This window comes from Procambarus clarkii, chromosome 73 (genome assembly GCF_040958095.1).
Source record: "Procambarus clarkii isolate CNS0578487 chromosome 73, FALCON_Pclarkii_2.0, whole genome shotgun sequence".
NCBI classification, from domain to species: domain Eukaryota; kingdom Metazoa; phylum Arthropoda; class Malacostraca; order Decapoda; family Cambaridae; genus Procambarus; species Procambarus clarkii.
The window spans coordinates 9,682,215-9,699,121 of NC_091222.1; the positions used below are offsets into that span (position 1 = coordinate 9,682,215).

The 16,907-nt window shown below is 41.5% G+C and overlaps 1 protein-coding gene across 1 annotated transcript in view; it reads left to right on the forward strand.

Moving 5' to 3' along the window:
• Positions 1–16,689, forward strand: part of LOC123774159 (probable glutamate receptor) — a 128,472-nt gene extending 111,783 nt beyond the window's left edge. The window contains exons 10-13 of the mRNA XM_069312765.1: positions 5,373–5,553; positions 9,859–9,958; positions 15,568–15,697; positions 15,848–16,689. Of these exons, the coding sequence (XP_069168866.1) occupies positions 5,373–5,553; positions 9,859–9,958; positions 15,568–15,697; positions 15,848–15,931 (495 nt within the window). The 3' untranslated portion in view covers positions 15,932–16,689. The remainder of the gene's footprint in view (positions 1–5,372; positions 5,554–9,858; positions 9,959–15,567; positions 15,698–15,847) is intronic.
• The last annotated feature ends 218 nt before the right edge of the window (positions 16,690–16,907 follow it).

Here is a 16,907-nt window from a genome sequence, read left to right on the forward strand (position 1 = left end):
GTAGGTAGCGACAAGTGTCATGAGTGGTAGGTAGCGACAAGTGTCATGAGTGGTAGGCAGCGACATATGTCATGTGTGGTAGGCAGCAACAGGTGTCATGTGCGGTAGGCAGCAACAGTAGGGAGATTTACACCGTACACCACGTGCACCACCTGGGCAGGTGATGCAAGGGGGTTGCATCAGCTACCCAGGTGACTAAATAGCGCACGTTGTACGGCATTAGTGATGGGAGTAAGGAAAGGGATAAGTTCCGCCCATAGAGGGTGATGTGGATAATAGTATCACCATTGATGTAAAAGGCAATTAGATAATAGAATTTGGTACTATCTAAATTCCGATTTGGTACTATTCAAATAATTGACCAAACCACACACTAGAAAATATAGGGACGATGACGTTTCGGTCCGTTCTGGACCATTCTCAAATCGATAGTGTTTGGTCAAGAATTTGGTACTATATAATAGTCCGAAAAAAATATAGCTGAACTAAACTTAAATATTCCTAGGCCTAGTATAGCACATATATGTGCTATATTAGGCCTCAGTGTGTATTAAGCCTAGGAAGTTTAGGTTAGTGTTGGGATTGAGTACTACAGATGTTGGACGTAGCATGTTTGGAGCAGATGCTCTTTTGTTTATAATCTTGTGAATAATATTTCATGTACCTGATAATGTTTTGTTGTTGTTACTGGCGGAGAATAAAAACCATGTGGACGAAGATTGTTTGTCTGACCAAAACCATAACAGTGGCGACGAGAATTAAACATCGCTGGCAGAGAGCCTGGGTACGAGACGTGGTGTGAGGATCAAGACAGTGCAGGGTACGTCGTGTGGACGCTTCGCATATAACAGTGGAGTGTGTTACACAGTTGCCATGGCTACCATGTCAATCGAGCCGTTAAACACCGCCAAGATCTCGTTGGACCTGCGGCTCAGCCTTCTGGAAGCAAACTTTCAGTACCGGGAGATTAAGGAGGACGCCACCAAGAAAGCGGTACTCTTAGTTTCTCTGGGTTCTGAAGCATATAGTGTTCTCGGAAATCTGTGTGCACCTGAGCTACCGCACACGAAGACCTATGTAGACTTGATTACTTTGCTTAAACGTCACTATGTGGTGAAACCATCATATCACAGGAGTTTGATGGATTTCCAGAAGAGGACGAAAAAGCAGCAGGAATCCGTACAGGATTTATTTGCGGAATTGAAGGCTTTGGCTAACCGCAGCAACTTCGGAGCACAGTTGGACGGCAGGGTTAGGGACCAGTTGTTCATGGCAGTGGACAAGGAGAATTATTTCCCTAACCTGGTGGCAGAAAATTTGGATCTACAATCGATGATTTCATGGACGGTGCTCGAGAAGATATTGAACCTGGAAAGGGCTTTTGGAACTAAGACTTCTACTCAGAAAATTATGGTCGTACAGAGCCAGACCAGATGTACACACTGTGGATACAAGCACATAAGTAGCAAGTGCAAGTTTCGTGCACATATATGCAACTTTTGTAACAAGGAGGGACACTTGCAGAGAGTGTGTAGGGAATATCTGAACAGGAACAACAAGGCCTGGGAGAGGAGACGACCAGGGAATGCAGGAAGAAGAGGTAGTGGTACTGTGGTCAAGGCAGTAGAGGAAGGTAACCAGTCTGAAGAAGCTGCAGGTGAGGAAAACCGACTATATTTGGTGAAAGAAAAGGTATGTTCAGTGAAGTCACAAGTGGTGAATTTTGTAATTAATGGGAAGTTAGTTCCCTTGGAACTGGACACTGGTGCTGCAGTGTCAACATTGTCTAGAGATTGGGCAGATACCTTGCAATTGAATGTAAAACCAGGTAAAAAATCTTTAAGTGCTTATGATAATGTACCGATTAAGGTCTATGGCAAGGGGTCGGCAAAAGTAGGTTATAATGGAAAAGAAATTGTCCAGGATTTTTATGTAGTGGATTCACATAATCCTAGCCTATGTGGTAAGGATCTCATGGAAAAAGTGGAAATGGTCTTGGCGGGCCTAGATGAATTGTCGATAGTTAAAACAATTAAGAGTGCCAAACAAATGTTAGACAAATATTCAGTGGAGGCAGATAAGCCAATTAATAGCATGGTGGCAAAAATTCACCTGAAAAGTGGGGCTTCACCTAAATTTTTCAAGGCAAGAACAGTGCCGTTTCATTACAAGCAATTGGTAGAATCAGCCCTGGAAAAGCATGTGGCAGAAGGCATCTTAGAGCCAATTACACATAGTGAGTGGGCAGCCCCAACTGTACCAGTGTTGAAGGCAGATCGGAAATCCTTGAGAATCTGTGCAGACTTCAAAGAACTGAACAACCGCATACACTGTGAGAAGTACCCTTTACCTAAGATAGATGAGTTGTTGTCAGTGGTCTGCAAGGGAGCAATTTTTTCTAAGACTGACCTGAAAGATGCTTACTTGCAGATTCCTGTAGAGGAGGAGAGCCAGAAATTGTTAGTGATTAATACCCACAAGGGGTTATTTAAGTATAAAAGACTTCCTTTTGGACTCTCCTCGTCTCCAGCAATTTTTCAGAGATTCATGTCCCAGTTGTTAGTTAACATTGAAGGTGTGGCTAGTTTTTTAGATGACATTATTGTATGTGGGGAGAATGAGGAAGTGCATGATGCTAGATTAGAACAAGTTTTGAATCTTTTGCAAAAGCACAATGTGAAGATTAATAAGGGAAAAACAACGTTGAAGACCAAGGCCATTGAATATCTGGGGTACCATATTTCAGGTAAGGGCTTTACTCCTTCTCACAAAAATGTAGCTGCTATAATAGATACCCCAGCCCCAACATCAGTTGTGGAAGTACAGTCTTTTGTTGGGATGGTTACATATTTTTGTAAGTTCGTGAAGAACTTTTCAACAAAATTAGCACCCTTGTATGAATTGTTGAAAAAAGGGGCTAGATTTAAGTGGGCAGCAAGAGAGGAAAATGCATTCAGGAATATTAAGCAGGAATTGATCAATTCTCCAGTGCTCACTAATTTTACAGGTAGACTCCCGTTAAAACTGGAGGTAGATGCTTCCCCAGTAGGAGTGGGGTGTGTATTATTACAGGAAGTAGATGGTCAGGATAAAGTAGTATATTTTGCTAGCAAGAAATTATCTCCTGCGGAACAGAATTATTCTCAGTTAGATAAAGAAGCCTTAGTTTTGGTATATGCTGTAAAAAAACTGAGGTATTTTCTGCTGGGGAGGAAATTTCAGGCTAGAACAGATCATAAACCCTTGCTAGGATTGTTTGGCAGAGGTAAGCAGATTCCAGTTAATGCCAATGCTAGAACTCAAAGATGGGCATTACTACTCTCGCAGTTTGAGTATGATTTAGAGTTTAAGCCAGGCAAGGATAGTGTAGTAGCTGATGCATTAAGTAGATTGCCTGTGACAGAAGAATTAAATCCCAGTATTCCAGTGGAGTATGTTAACCTGGTGGAATCTATGTCTTTTGAGGATATTTCATTCCAGACTATTAGGAAGGCAACTGGTAGAGATCCTAAATTAATTCTGTTGTTGAAAAATGTCAAATATGGTTGGAATGATAATTTGTTATTGTCAGAGTATGCTGCAGTGAAGGCTGACCTTAGTATTCACCAGGATGTACTCTTGTATGGGAACAGAGTGGTGGTGCCTGGGGAACTGAGATGTAAGATTTTGGAACAGCTGCATGTAGGCCATAATGGCATAAATGCTATGAAAGCAGAAGCTAGAAGTTGGGTTTGGTGGCCAAAAATAGACCAGGATATTGCTGAGGTAACAAAAAATTGTCATATTTGCTTTAAGAATTATCAGAAACCCCAGGCCCCAGTACTTTCTTGGCCATGCACTGGAAAACCCTGGTCTAGACTTCATGTAGATTATGCGGGACCTATGGATAATAAATATTACCTAGTGGTGGTGGATTCATACACCAAATTTCTGGATGTGCATGTGTGTAATTCCACCACATCATCTGTAACTTGTGAATTACTAAGGAAAACATTTTGTAAATTTGGTTTGCCAGACATAATTGTCTCAGACAATGCTCCTTATTTTGTTTCTGTGGAAATGGAGGATTTTTTTCGGAAAAATGGTATTAAACATGTAACACCTGCCCCCTATAATCCTTCTTCAAATGGTCTAGCAGAGAGAGCAGTGAGATCCTTGAAAGAAGGGTTAAAGCGGTTTACGGAAGGTACTATTAATACAAGGCTTTGTAGATTTTTATATAATCAAAGGAAAACTGTTCATTCTACTACTGGTAAATCTCCTGAATTACTGTTTAATAGACACTTTAAAGTGCACATGGAAGCAGTAAAGACAGATCCCAATAAAGAGAAATCGATAACTCGCTTGGCCAGTCAGTTGGCTCAGGGAGAGGAATTGTTGTTTAATGAGGGGGATGCAGTATATGCAAGGAATTTTGGAAGTGGAAAGCCCTGGGTGGAAGGGAAAATTAGGGAGGTCCTGGGCCGCAGGAACTTCACTGTGCAAGTGCAGAGTTTTGGGAACATTAATTGGAAAAGGCATGCCGATCAGCTCATGCCAAGGTTCACAGGGAATTTTGAAGACCCTTCAGGTGGGGGGGGGGGGGCAACTAGTGATATCCATCCTTATAATGAAGGGATAGCAGCACCTGCAGGAGACCGGGAGGCAGAGCAAGGGGCAGCAGAGGGTAATGGGGATACAGTTAACCCTATGGACTTTACAAGGAGTAATTCAGAAGAATGTTTCCCAGAAGTATCAGGTCAGGACTTCCAGTTGAGAAAATCAGGAAGAGTCATACGACCGCCTGATAGACTTAACCTGTCGGGATATAGTTTATTTAAAAGGGGAGGAATGTTGGGATTGAGTACTACAGATGTTGGAGGTAGCATGTTTGGAGCAGATGCTCTTTTGTTTATGAACTTGTTAATAATATTTCATGTACCTGATAATGTTTTTGTTGTTGTTACTGGCGGAGAATAAAAACCATGTGGACGAAGATTGTTTGTCTGACCAAAACCATAACAGTTAGGTTAGAATAAAACTAGGCTTCCTGGAATCATGACATCTGATAGCTAAGACAATGGGCCAAGGAGTGGCATTTCACTTCACATCATAAAAATAGGTAACACACACATGAATATGCACACCCACAAATGCATAAATACACTCATTGATTCAAACACTTAAAATGGTTGATCTTTAAATACCTTCCCCAAAAATGGTATGTAAAACAATATGCCCCTGTAAGGTTCAATAATGGTATGGAAAAACACTCCCAATAGGTAGTTATTGAATCTGTGTCAATTCCTTTATCACTCAGTATTGCATCAACAAGTACATCGTGACCAATTTCATTAACAGCATCTCACTCATCGTGTATATTTTCCATGCAGGCTGTGGAGTCCGGGATATTCCGTGAGGTAGCGGAGGCAGAGACCAAGAGCCGCGTCAAGTACAAGTTGCTGTCGGAGTTCCCTCAGGCCATCAACACCCTGGTGAGGCGCGGCGACCACGTCCTCATTGACCTGGAGATCGTCATAACTATGATCATCGGGCAGTACTTCACCCACACAGGTGAGCTGACGATGGGTGCTCACTCACACAGGTGTTCTGACGATGGGTGCTCACTCACACAGGTGATCTGACGATGGGTGCTCACCCACACAGGTGATCTGACAATGGGTGCTCACTCACACAGGTGAGCTGACAATGGGTGCTCACTCACACAGGTGATCTGACGTTGGGTGCTCACTCACACAGGTGAGCTGACGATGGGTGCTCACTCACACAGGTGATCTGACGTTGGGTGCTCACTCACACAGGTGATCTGACGTTGGGTGCTCACTCACACAGGTGATCTGACGTTGGGTACTCACTCACACAGGTGATCTGACGTTGGGTACTCACTCACACAGGTGATCTGACGTTGGGTACTCACTCACACAGGGGATCTGACGATGGGTGCTCACTTACACAACAGGGTACCTTAAGCCTAGTATGGTCGGGTTGGCTAGAAAACCCCTTTTGGGTCCTGGTTTGTGTCCTCCAGAACCTCCAGCATATACTATTTACTATAGTATAGTATACTATAGAATTTGATACTATTCACTTGATAGAGTCCCCCCAAAAATAAGAAAAACCAAGTTAAATATTCCAAGGTCTAGTTTAGCACACATATGCACTATATTAGGTATCAAGAGCGGGCAATAGGGCTAGGAAGGTTAAGTTAGGTTAGTTTAGGTTGTCTTTGCAGCATAAATACAAAACTTTATACATCTATCAAACATTATATATATATATATATATATATATATATATATATATATATATATATATATATATATATATATATATATATATATATATATATATTGTGACGGGAAAGTGTTGGAGTGTAGATGTTCGGCAGTCCTCCAATGGCAGGTGTCAATGCCTGGTCACACTTACAAAAAAAAGATAGACTGCTTGCCTGTTGTCTGTGGTAAGTTAGAGGGAGGAACACGTAAAACACAAAGTATGAACAATGAAACTTTAATATATATACTTTAAACGTAAATGAAAATAAAGACAAATCTCGGGTAAATGACTAGTGCAATAAAATGACAAAGATAAATGCAAAAACACAATAGATTAAGTAATATAATGGTGAAATGGTGCTGAGAATATTGGCTTTAGCTGAGACCTCCCTTAGTATATGAAAGCCAGAGAGCTTAGTATGCCAAAGAGAGATGTCAACTCTAAGAGCACAAAGAATATTCTGAAGTTGATGGCTGGTCAGGCTCAGACGTCGACTCAGGTAGATGGCGCTGAGGTGTAGGGTGCAGGTGCGCGGTCGGCGAGTCACCAATGAGGAGCAGGCAGGCTGGGATGGGTAGTTTGCTGGTTGAGGACGAGCCGGCGTGGAGGGTGTGTGGAGTTGGGGGGTGCTTGGGTACGTTTTGTCTCCTGGTCAAAACGTTTTGTGCTACTGGTGACGTATCTTGAATGTAGCATCTTATACTTGTAGAATTGGACGTAACTTTTGGTAGGGAAGAGCACGCTCAATCTCTCTTGAAAGAGATTATCGTCACAATATATATATATATATATATATATATATATATATATATATATATATATATATATATATATATATATATATATATATATATATATATATATATATTGGTAGCAGTCTTTCTTGAAGACATATATGTTGTTAAATATGACCGAAAGGGTAAGATTAATGATTCTAACACAAATCTTCTCAATATTTCTTATGTTTTACTGCACTGTCGAGGGAAGATAAAAAATTTACTCTCCAAGGTTCATTTTCTTACTCTATTATGGTCAGACGCCTAGGGATGCATTTTTCAAGGCAATCCTTACATTTTCAAAGACAAAGACAGAGGCAGACAAGGACATAGTTATTGATTTTGACCAACAGCATATGATCAAGGATTCTAGCACGAATTCTCTATATTTGTCATGTCCTTCATCTATGAGGAAAGTTGGAAAAATATCTGTCAAAGTAGGTTTTACAGTTTAATATGAAGCTGAAAGATACGTTTCATTGAAGCTCTTTTAATCAATTATGACACAGATAGAAGGGCCTGGAGTAAATTATACACTCCAAGATGGATGAAGTGAATTGAAGAATTCCATAGTGATGTTGGCTGGAGTGGCATTAGGTGTGGGGCACCTTGCGGTTACCTTGTGATGACTTCGGAGCTCAACGTCCCCGCGGTCCGGTCCCCGCCCAGCCTTCTTGTTGCTGACTTAGTCAACCAGGCTGTTGGGCGCTAGCTGCTCGCAGCCTGGCATATGAATCACAGCTTGGTTGAACAGGTATCCTTTGGACAGGTTTATCAAGTTCTCTCTTGAACACTTCGAAGGGGTCGGTCAGTTATAGCACATATGTGTAGTGGAAGTGTATTTAACAGTCTCGAGCCTCTGATGTTGATTATTACTTGATAACTTATAAATTGATTATTACTGATCATTGAGTGGATTCTAGCAGTAAAGGATCTATGCACACTCTCCAGGTCAGCAATTTCTCCAGCTTTGAAAGGGACTGTCATTGTGCAGCAGTACTCCAGTCTAGAAAGCACTAGCGTCTTGAAAAGTATCATCATTGGTATAGCTTCTCTTGTTTGAAAGGTTCTTGTTATCCAACCTGTCTTTTTTTGCAGTAGTGAAGGCTTCTATATTGTGTTCTTTAAATGTAATGTCTTCCAACGTGAGTACACCCAAATTCTTTACATTGCTTTTATGTTGTACAGTATGATTTGACTGCGTTTCCTAAGTGGTTTTCGCTTAAATACTTTCATTTCTTCTATAGCGCAGGAGCTGGAACTTATCTTCATTAAATACCATATTTTTTGGGTGGCCCATTGAAAGGCCTGATTTGCATCTGATTGGGGGTTTGCAATATCCTTTATGTTGTCTACTCTCATAAAAATACTAGAGTCATCTGCAAATGATAATACAGAGCTATAGTTTCTGTCCTTGTCTATGTTTGATATGAGTGAGAAAAAACACTGGAGCAAGCACAGTACCCAGAGGAACTGAGTTTTTCACGGTTGATGGTCCCGATTTTATTTTGTTGACTATTTCTCATTGGGTTCTGTTAGTCAGGAAATTGTAAATTCATCTGCCTATGTTTCCGATAGTTCCTTCTGAACGCATTTTGTGTGCAATAACACCATGGTCACATTTGACGAAGACTTTTGTGAAAACTGTGTAATAACATCAGCATTTCGTTTGTCTTCCATGTCATTTAAGGCCATATCATAGTTGTCCAGGAACCGAAATAGGTAAGAGCGCCCTTTTCTAGAAACCATGTTGTCCGGGGTTATGGAGATGCTGGGATTCCATGTATTTTGTGATCCTACTTCGTAGCTCTCTTTCAAAGACTTATGATATGTGGTGTTAATGCTATCGGTCTGTAATTTTTTAATTCTGTCTTATTCCCTCCTTTATTCAGGTGTGTTATCTCTGCTGTTTTCAGTGTATCAGGGATAATTCCAGTATCTAGGCTCTGTCTCCAAACAAGGCGAATTGCATGTGATAGTTGTTTTTTACTGTTTGAAGAATATAGAGTTCCAAGAATCAGGGCCTGGTGCAGAGTGCAAAGGCACACTGTCTTTAGTTTGTTCAAAATCCTTCAAGGATAGGGTGACATCTGATATATGATTTGAAGTTGGTATCACATCCATGAATAATTCATTTAGATTATCAATATCATCAGTGTGTTCAGTGGCTCACTGAAAACAGTCTTACTGATTCCTCAGTATTTCGCTCATTTCTTTGTTGTCATCTGTGAAAGTTTCATCTTTCTTTCGCAGGGGCTTGATACTGGATGTAGTTCTTGCTCTGGAATTTGCATAGGAGAGAAAATATTTAGTTGTCTCGATATTTCACTGATGGCCTTTTGCTCTCTTTGTCTTCCCTCTGTAGGAGGAAGTTGTTACTGGTCTAGACTCCAGAGGCTGATATGCTGTAACTCACAGAAAACTGGCTGTTCATAGTTAGATGATATATATTTACGAAAGCTAAAACAGCTTCGTACTAAAGAGTACCTCTGTTGTGTTTTCAAGGCTTGCTCTAACACCATACACAGTCATATATTGCGCCTCTGTCTAAATAAATGAACACTAACACCATTCATCCCTCTGTCTGACGAACTCCACTGAGTTGTTATCAGATATGTTCACTAAAACATTACTTTTGTCTGATCATTTACTGATTTACCGCTCACATAATGTCACGCTGGTGATCTGGTGCATTGACGTGGCAAGAAATATATTGAACCTGACTAATGTACTCATTATAATAGGTGCAGGTCACAGTAATCATGTTAGGACACGGTGGGAAATAACACATCTCAACCCCCAACAGGACGGTGCGACTTCTACTCCTCGAGGGAGAGGTTCCTGCCCATGGTGTTGTCTATGATCGGCCAGAGAGACAGTCCCCTCGTTCCTGCCCTTAGCAAGAGGTGGGTACTGAAGACTACTTACATTATCTACAAGACTTATCAGAGACAGTCATGATAGCGTAACTCAGGAGCTGTTACCTGACCAATTGGTAGGTCGTGTTCTGGGGGAGCTGATTATCCTCAAGACGAACTATGGAAATGAGGAGCATAAAGCATGCTAGCCACTCAGAACTCATACCTACATGTGAAAACATAGCAATCGTTACGATAACAAAGTATACCCATGATAAGTATATCAACAATCATACAATGATGAATATAACACAATACACTTTCAAAGACATACTATCAACACAAGTTATCAAAATACATGATAGATCAGGCAGGGCATTACTAACACAAGGTAACTAGCCAAAGGGGCATCATTAACCCTGGTGCCACAGGAGTGTAATTCACTTTTCACCAGCAGACAAGGGAAACCATCTGAACCATTGTCTAGTTTACACCAGCCACAAGACCATTGTGATGTGAACCGTGTTTCCCGGTATGGGAGTGTACTTTAGTCCTGACATGTTCGTGGACAAGGGTAACATGTTCATCACTTGAGTAACCTGGTTACTGTCTCCTCACATGTTCAAGGATAAGGGTAACATGTTCATCTCTCGTGTAACCTGGTTACTGTCTCCTCACATGTTCAAGGATAAGGGTAACATGTTCATCTCTCGTGTAACCTAGTTACTGTCTCCTCACATGTTCTATGACAAGGGTAACATGAATTCATCAGTAGTAAAAAAGGAGACTACGGCCAACCCTCCCATGCCTGTTGCAACATTGCAAATGTTGAAAAAGTCATGCTACTGCAATATGATACTGTTTGCAGATGTTGTATGCAATGTTGCCAGGTGTTGGAAATATCCAATAACTTTCATCCCTTTTAGTACTTCAAGAAGAACTCTTGTACTAACAATAGTAATTTACTAATATTACTAACTTGTAAATTAATCATATTAATACTTTCCTACTGCGCCAATTATTTTATCGAATATTTGTACTCTATGGCGTGGGTACGTCCAATCACTTAGCATAGGGAAAGATAACATCTACATACCAGAGAATTCAATTCTATTCTCACTACATATCAGTATTCTTGTTAAGAATTTTCGACTGACTCTACATAAACCAGGGATTACGTCATTTTGCGTTATTAGTTGAAGATCACGACTTTATAACAGTAATCTGTTATCCCAGAGTTAACATGGAGTAACGAAATTCTCCATCCAATTTCACCTATTTTTCGTCCATATGAAAACAGTTTCATGTTAGCAATTATAGGACGAGAATACCATAAATATTACCTTCCTGATAATAAACCCTAGTCTTAATATCTCACAAGGTTGAGAAATTATTAGAAAAATAACTCTCCATAACAACGCTTTGCCCTTGCACATGCGCGGACGAGACTGGAAGAAGGGAGGAGAAGTAACAATTATTATGGTACCTGTTATGTATTCACTGAACTCATCATAGCCCTAAATAACCATCTCTTCAAAACTGCAGCCTTTTCTCATCAGCAGAGCTACACCACCTCCCCTCTCTCTTTCCTCACTACATAGTAGCCCTGTGGAAACACTGAATTTGTTATGATTTTCGTTAGCTATGTTTCTGTGAGTGCTATTATGTCTGGGTTTTTCTTTTAGTGCCCATTCTTCAAGTTCACTTGTTTTATTTATAATCCCATCTATGTTACTGTACATTGCCTTGAAGCTCACTTTCTTCTACTCAACATTGCCCCCTTGCACGATCATACCTGTTGCAATATTTGCAATGTTGCAATGGGCATTGAGGGAGTCGGTTGTACTCCCCTTTTACACCATTTTCATATCTCGTGTAACCTGGTTACTGACCTGACATGTTCAAGAAGTGTTATGGCCTGTTTGAACGAGTAACAGGGTTCTTTTTACGTAATGTGCCTTAGATCCTCTTCTATGAGCCCATCCCCAAGTCAGTGGTAAGTTCTCAAGAACTGGTGGTAGCAAGTAATAGTGCAAGGAATAAAGGGGAGGGGGGTAATCAAGATGTAGTAACACCTTCAATATATTATCTATCGAAGTGTAACTACACTTGTGTACACAGTTTCGTTTTCACCCAGGACACTCAATATATCTGCAGTGGTCTTCAAATACCGGCGAGTCCATTCTGAAGAATACGTCGTCCACGCTCAATGGTACTCACCAGCGAGTTTACCGTCCTAAACATGGGGCAGTCCATACACTTTATCGTCACGATGTCCCAATACCCCACATCTGCTCTCCAGCAACAATGGCAGAGAGCTTCAGCAACACATTAACAGAGGTGATATATTATCATTTCCAGGGGTCTTTAACACCCTGTAGGGGCCTGACAGCTGAGTGGACAGCGCTCCGGATTCGTAGTCCTGAGGTTTCAGGTTCGATCTCCGGTGGAGGCGGAAACAAATGGGCAGAGTTTCTTTCACCCTGATGTGTTTGTTTACCTAGCAGTAAATAGGTACCTGGGAGTTGGATAGCTGCTACGGGCTGCTTCCTGGGGAGGTTACCTTGAGGTTACCTTGAGGTGCTTCCGGGGCTTAGTGTCCCCGCGGCCCGGTCGTCGACCAGGCCTCCTGGTTGCTGGACTGATCAACCAGGCTGTTGGACGCGGCTGCTCGCAGCCTGACGTATGAGTCACAGCCTGGTTGATCAGCTATCCTTTGGAGGTGCTTATCCAGTTCTCTCTTGAACACTGTGAGGGGTCGGCCAGTTATACCCCTTATGTGTAGTGAAAGCGTGTTGAACAGTCTCGGGCCTCTGATGTTGATAGAGTTCTCTCTCAGAGTACCTGTTGCACCTCTGCTTTTCAACGTGGGTATTCTGCACATCCTGCCATGCCTCCTGGTCTCATGTGATGTTATTTCTGTGTGCAGGTTTGGGACCAGCCCCTCAATTATTTTCCATGTGTAAATTATTATGTATCTCTCCCGCCTGCGCTCAAGGGAGTACAGATTTAGGCTCTTTAGCCGGTCCCAGTAATTTAGACGTTTTACTGAGTGGATTCTAGCAGTAAAGGATCTCTGCACGCTCTCCAGGTCAGCAATTTCTCCAGATGTGTAACAAAAAGGAAGCCTGGTCGAGGAATGGGCCGCGGGGACGCTAAGCCCCTAAATCATCTCAAGATAACCTCAATAAAACCTGGCATAAATCCCTAGCAACACACTAGCAGCACTTCCCAGCAGACGGCCACTACTGTCGTCTTGTAACTCCTCTTGGCCAAATCCCAGGACTGTACGATGTATATACAGATGAAAGAGTACAACACTTCCTTCCACTCTGGCAGATAGTACCTTTTGACATCCTGACCCCTGCATACCCCACCAAGAAACTAATCACAAACAACCCTCATGCTCAGATTGCTGCTAAATTAAGCACCATAGAACACATTCACAATATACAAGCTAAAACAATATAACACAGATCATATACACTGACTGATCACTCAATACAGCTACAGGGAGGGCAAGAAGTTCTGTTATTGCTCATCAGCCCGATGGCAGCACAATTCAAAGGAATATAAGAATTAGTAACTCCACAATGCAAGCCGAGTTGGTAGCAATACTGATAGCACTAAATTATTGACAACACTGGAGTAGACAGCTTAATTATTTCCGACTCCCTTTCCTCACTACGAGCAATAAACAGTTTGCAATCAAGTAATAACGTGCTTGTCTCTGAAGTTAGACGTAGATATATAAACATACTTAGCAAGAGGGTAAATATAAAAATGTTGTGGATCTCTTCTCACATTGGACTGCAGGAACAAGACAAAGTTGACGCCCTTGCTAAGGCTGCAGTAAATAAAGACAGTATTGAACAGAATCTTGAGTTAGCAAATAGGTCCCTTAAAAGTGTCATTAGACGAGAACTCCTGGATGGATTTGAAGAAAGTAGAACAGTGCAAACTGGAACTAGCAGGTCCATTGTTCATCACAATGAAATGCGTGAAGTAAAACATGTGTATGGGGTAAGTAACAAAGTCAGTAAACTAACAGATGTTGTTAAAGCTCGAATAAGACTTGGCTACAAGTATCTCTGGCAGTTCGGCTTGTATAGGGATCTATATGAAGTAAAGTGTAATGTGTGTGGACAAAGACAGGGACACACTCGAACACTATATCTTGGATTGTAGTAAAATTGAGCCATTTAGAGATAAATCTAAGCTCATGCTGTATGATATGGCAACCTATCTTATTACCATGGATAAATTACCTGAAATCCTTACACTGTATCTATATTTCGCTTCCAGTAGATAAACGACATATGAGATTTGGAAGCAAGTAGTGTGTTGTGAAGACTAATAATAAAAAGCAGCTCCCCTATGACTGTAATATCTCCATTGGTCGAACTATTATGTATTAGCAATAGGACCTACAATTAATGTATAACAACCTACTGCAAATATATAGCTCTTGAAATGGAACACTCTGTAACTAGCTGACATGTAATCTTTCACACCTTTCCTCAACAACCCTGTTCGGTAACAGGGTTGTTGATTTGTGGATCCAATTACCGCGTAACGTGGTGGAGGTGGGGTCCCTCGATTGTTTTAAATGTGGGTTGTACATGTATATGAGTGGGATTGGGTGGTTATAAATAGGAGCTGCCTTGTATGGGCCAATAGGCCTTTTGCAGTTACCTTTGTTCTTATGTTCTTATGCAATTAAAAGGTGTGAAGGATGGATGAAACTGTTTACGTAATAATCTAAGATGAGGTCTGACAAAGACCTTTTGTGCCCCCTGTAATGCCTTTTGCGCTACCGCTCACAGGATGAGGCTGGGGTGCACAGTAAACTAGCCGCCTCCCGCGGCAACAATTAAATCAATCACACAACACTGCCTAAGTACAACAGGCAACACACTACTTACTACCGACGGCGGCCACTTGTCCACACAGGAAACATCAGGAGTTCTGGACTGCCCGAGGAGAACTGATTTGCATAGCTCAATAGACCTTCTACGTCACCTCTGTAAACATAAAAGTCATTAGCAGGGAGAAAGTATACAGGGAGAACATTGTATGACAATCTGGTCACCGGGGAACTCTGAAATACAATCGGATGCACGATCTAGATGGCGTTGGTACCGTTACGTCATCACCAGGGGCCAGATTCACGAAGCAGTTACGCAAGTGCTTACAAACGTGTACATCTTTTCTCAATCTTTGGTGGCTTTAGTTACATTTATAAAACAGTTTAAATGTATGAAAACTTCCCAATCAACTTTTGTTATTGTTATAAACAGCCTCCTGGTGTTTCGGAGCTCATTAACTGTTTAATAATTGTAAACAAAGCCGCCAAATTTTAAGAAAAGATGTACATGCTCGTAAGTGCTTGCGTAACTGCTTCGTGAATCTAGCCCCAGAAGTCATCATCATCGACCTCACCTCCTGACTGAGATATGAAACTGGAGCTTTTCACAGACGCCACACCACCGCCAACAGATGGCATTGTCTTTGGCTCACTTAATGCCTTTGAATTAGAGTTCAGGTTCATAGATGGCGCCGAAATCGCCACTCCTCACTCAAGCAACGGTGTTGATATCGTAACAAGGAGGATAACATGTTCATCTCTCGTATAACATAGTTATTGTCTCTTTTAGGATCATGTCGTTCTCTGAGGCGGGACTGTACGAACAGTGGTTCAAGGACACTGTTCCAAATGCTACTTCATGTGTTCATCCTCCCAGCAAGATCGCCGTCAGCACCTCCCTCTCCCTCGCCAACCTCTGGGTCAAGTATACACACATACATACTCTCAGACTTTGTTTATAAATTTGTATTTCTGCCTTTTTAAAATGAATAGTAAATATGCTTACTTATGTGTATAAGGACTATTTGAAGATCGACGGCCTAAATAATCAAACCCTTTTTACATTACAGGGAATGTTTGTGGTTCTTATTGGTGGACATGTTCTGGCTGTGTTCCTCCTGGTGCTGGAGGTCACCAGTCAACACTGGTGCTAGAGGTCACCAGTCAACACTGGTGCTAGAGGTCACCAGTCAACACTGGTGCTAGTGGTCACCAGTCAACACTGGTCCTACAGGTCACCAGTCAACACTGGTGCTAGAGGTCACCAGTCAACACTGGTGCTAGAGGTCACCAGTCAACACTGGTGCTAGTGGTCACCAGTCAACACTGGTGCTAGAGGTCACCAGTCAACACTGGTGCTAGAGGTCACCAGTCAACACTGGTGCTAGTGGTCACCAGTCAACACTGGTGCTAGAGGTCACTAGTCAACACTGGTCCTAGAGGTCACCAGTCACCACTGGTTCTAGAGGTCACCAGTCACCACTGGTCATAGAAGTCACCAGTCACCATTGGTTCTAGAGGTCACCAGTCACCACTGGTTCTAGAGGTCACCAGTCAACACTGGTCCTAGAGGTCACCAGTCAACACTGGTCCTAGAGGTCACCAGTCAACACTGGTCCTAGAAGTCACTAGTTAACTATGTTTCCAGAAGTCACCAGTCAGCACTGTTTCTAGAGGCCATCAGAAAATGCTGTAACTTGAAGGCACCAATCAATACTTTGTCTTTGCGATCACTAGTCAATGCTTAAATACTTAATGTCAATGTTTTATCCTCAAAGAATAAGTTAACACATCGTCAACTTAGATTTCATTTACATAGAACAAACAGTTCTTGGGTTTCTGTGTAACAGTTATTGAATAGTTTTCTTTGCTTCCATATAAATTGTATAAAACTTTATTTAAATATAAATCTCACTAAGGAAAATAGTTTTAATGCTTCACTTAAAATCTAACACGACAAGAAACTGTATGAAAGCACTAGTTTTAGACGTTACAAATTACGAGATAAGAGATATACTCCTTTTATAGAATTAGAACAAAAGCCACATCCTAAGGTTTTCTATTACCTTAAGGTGTTACCATTTTACCTTGAAAAACAAAACACCTAAAATATGTAAACTCAGTGTTTAC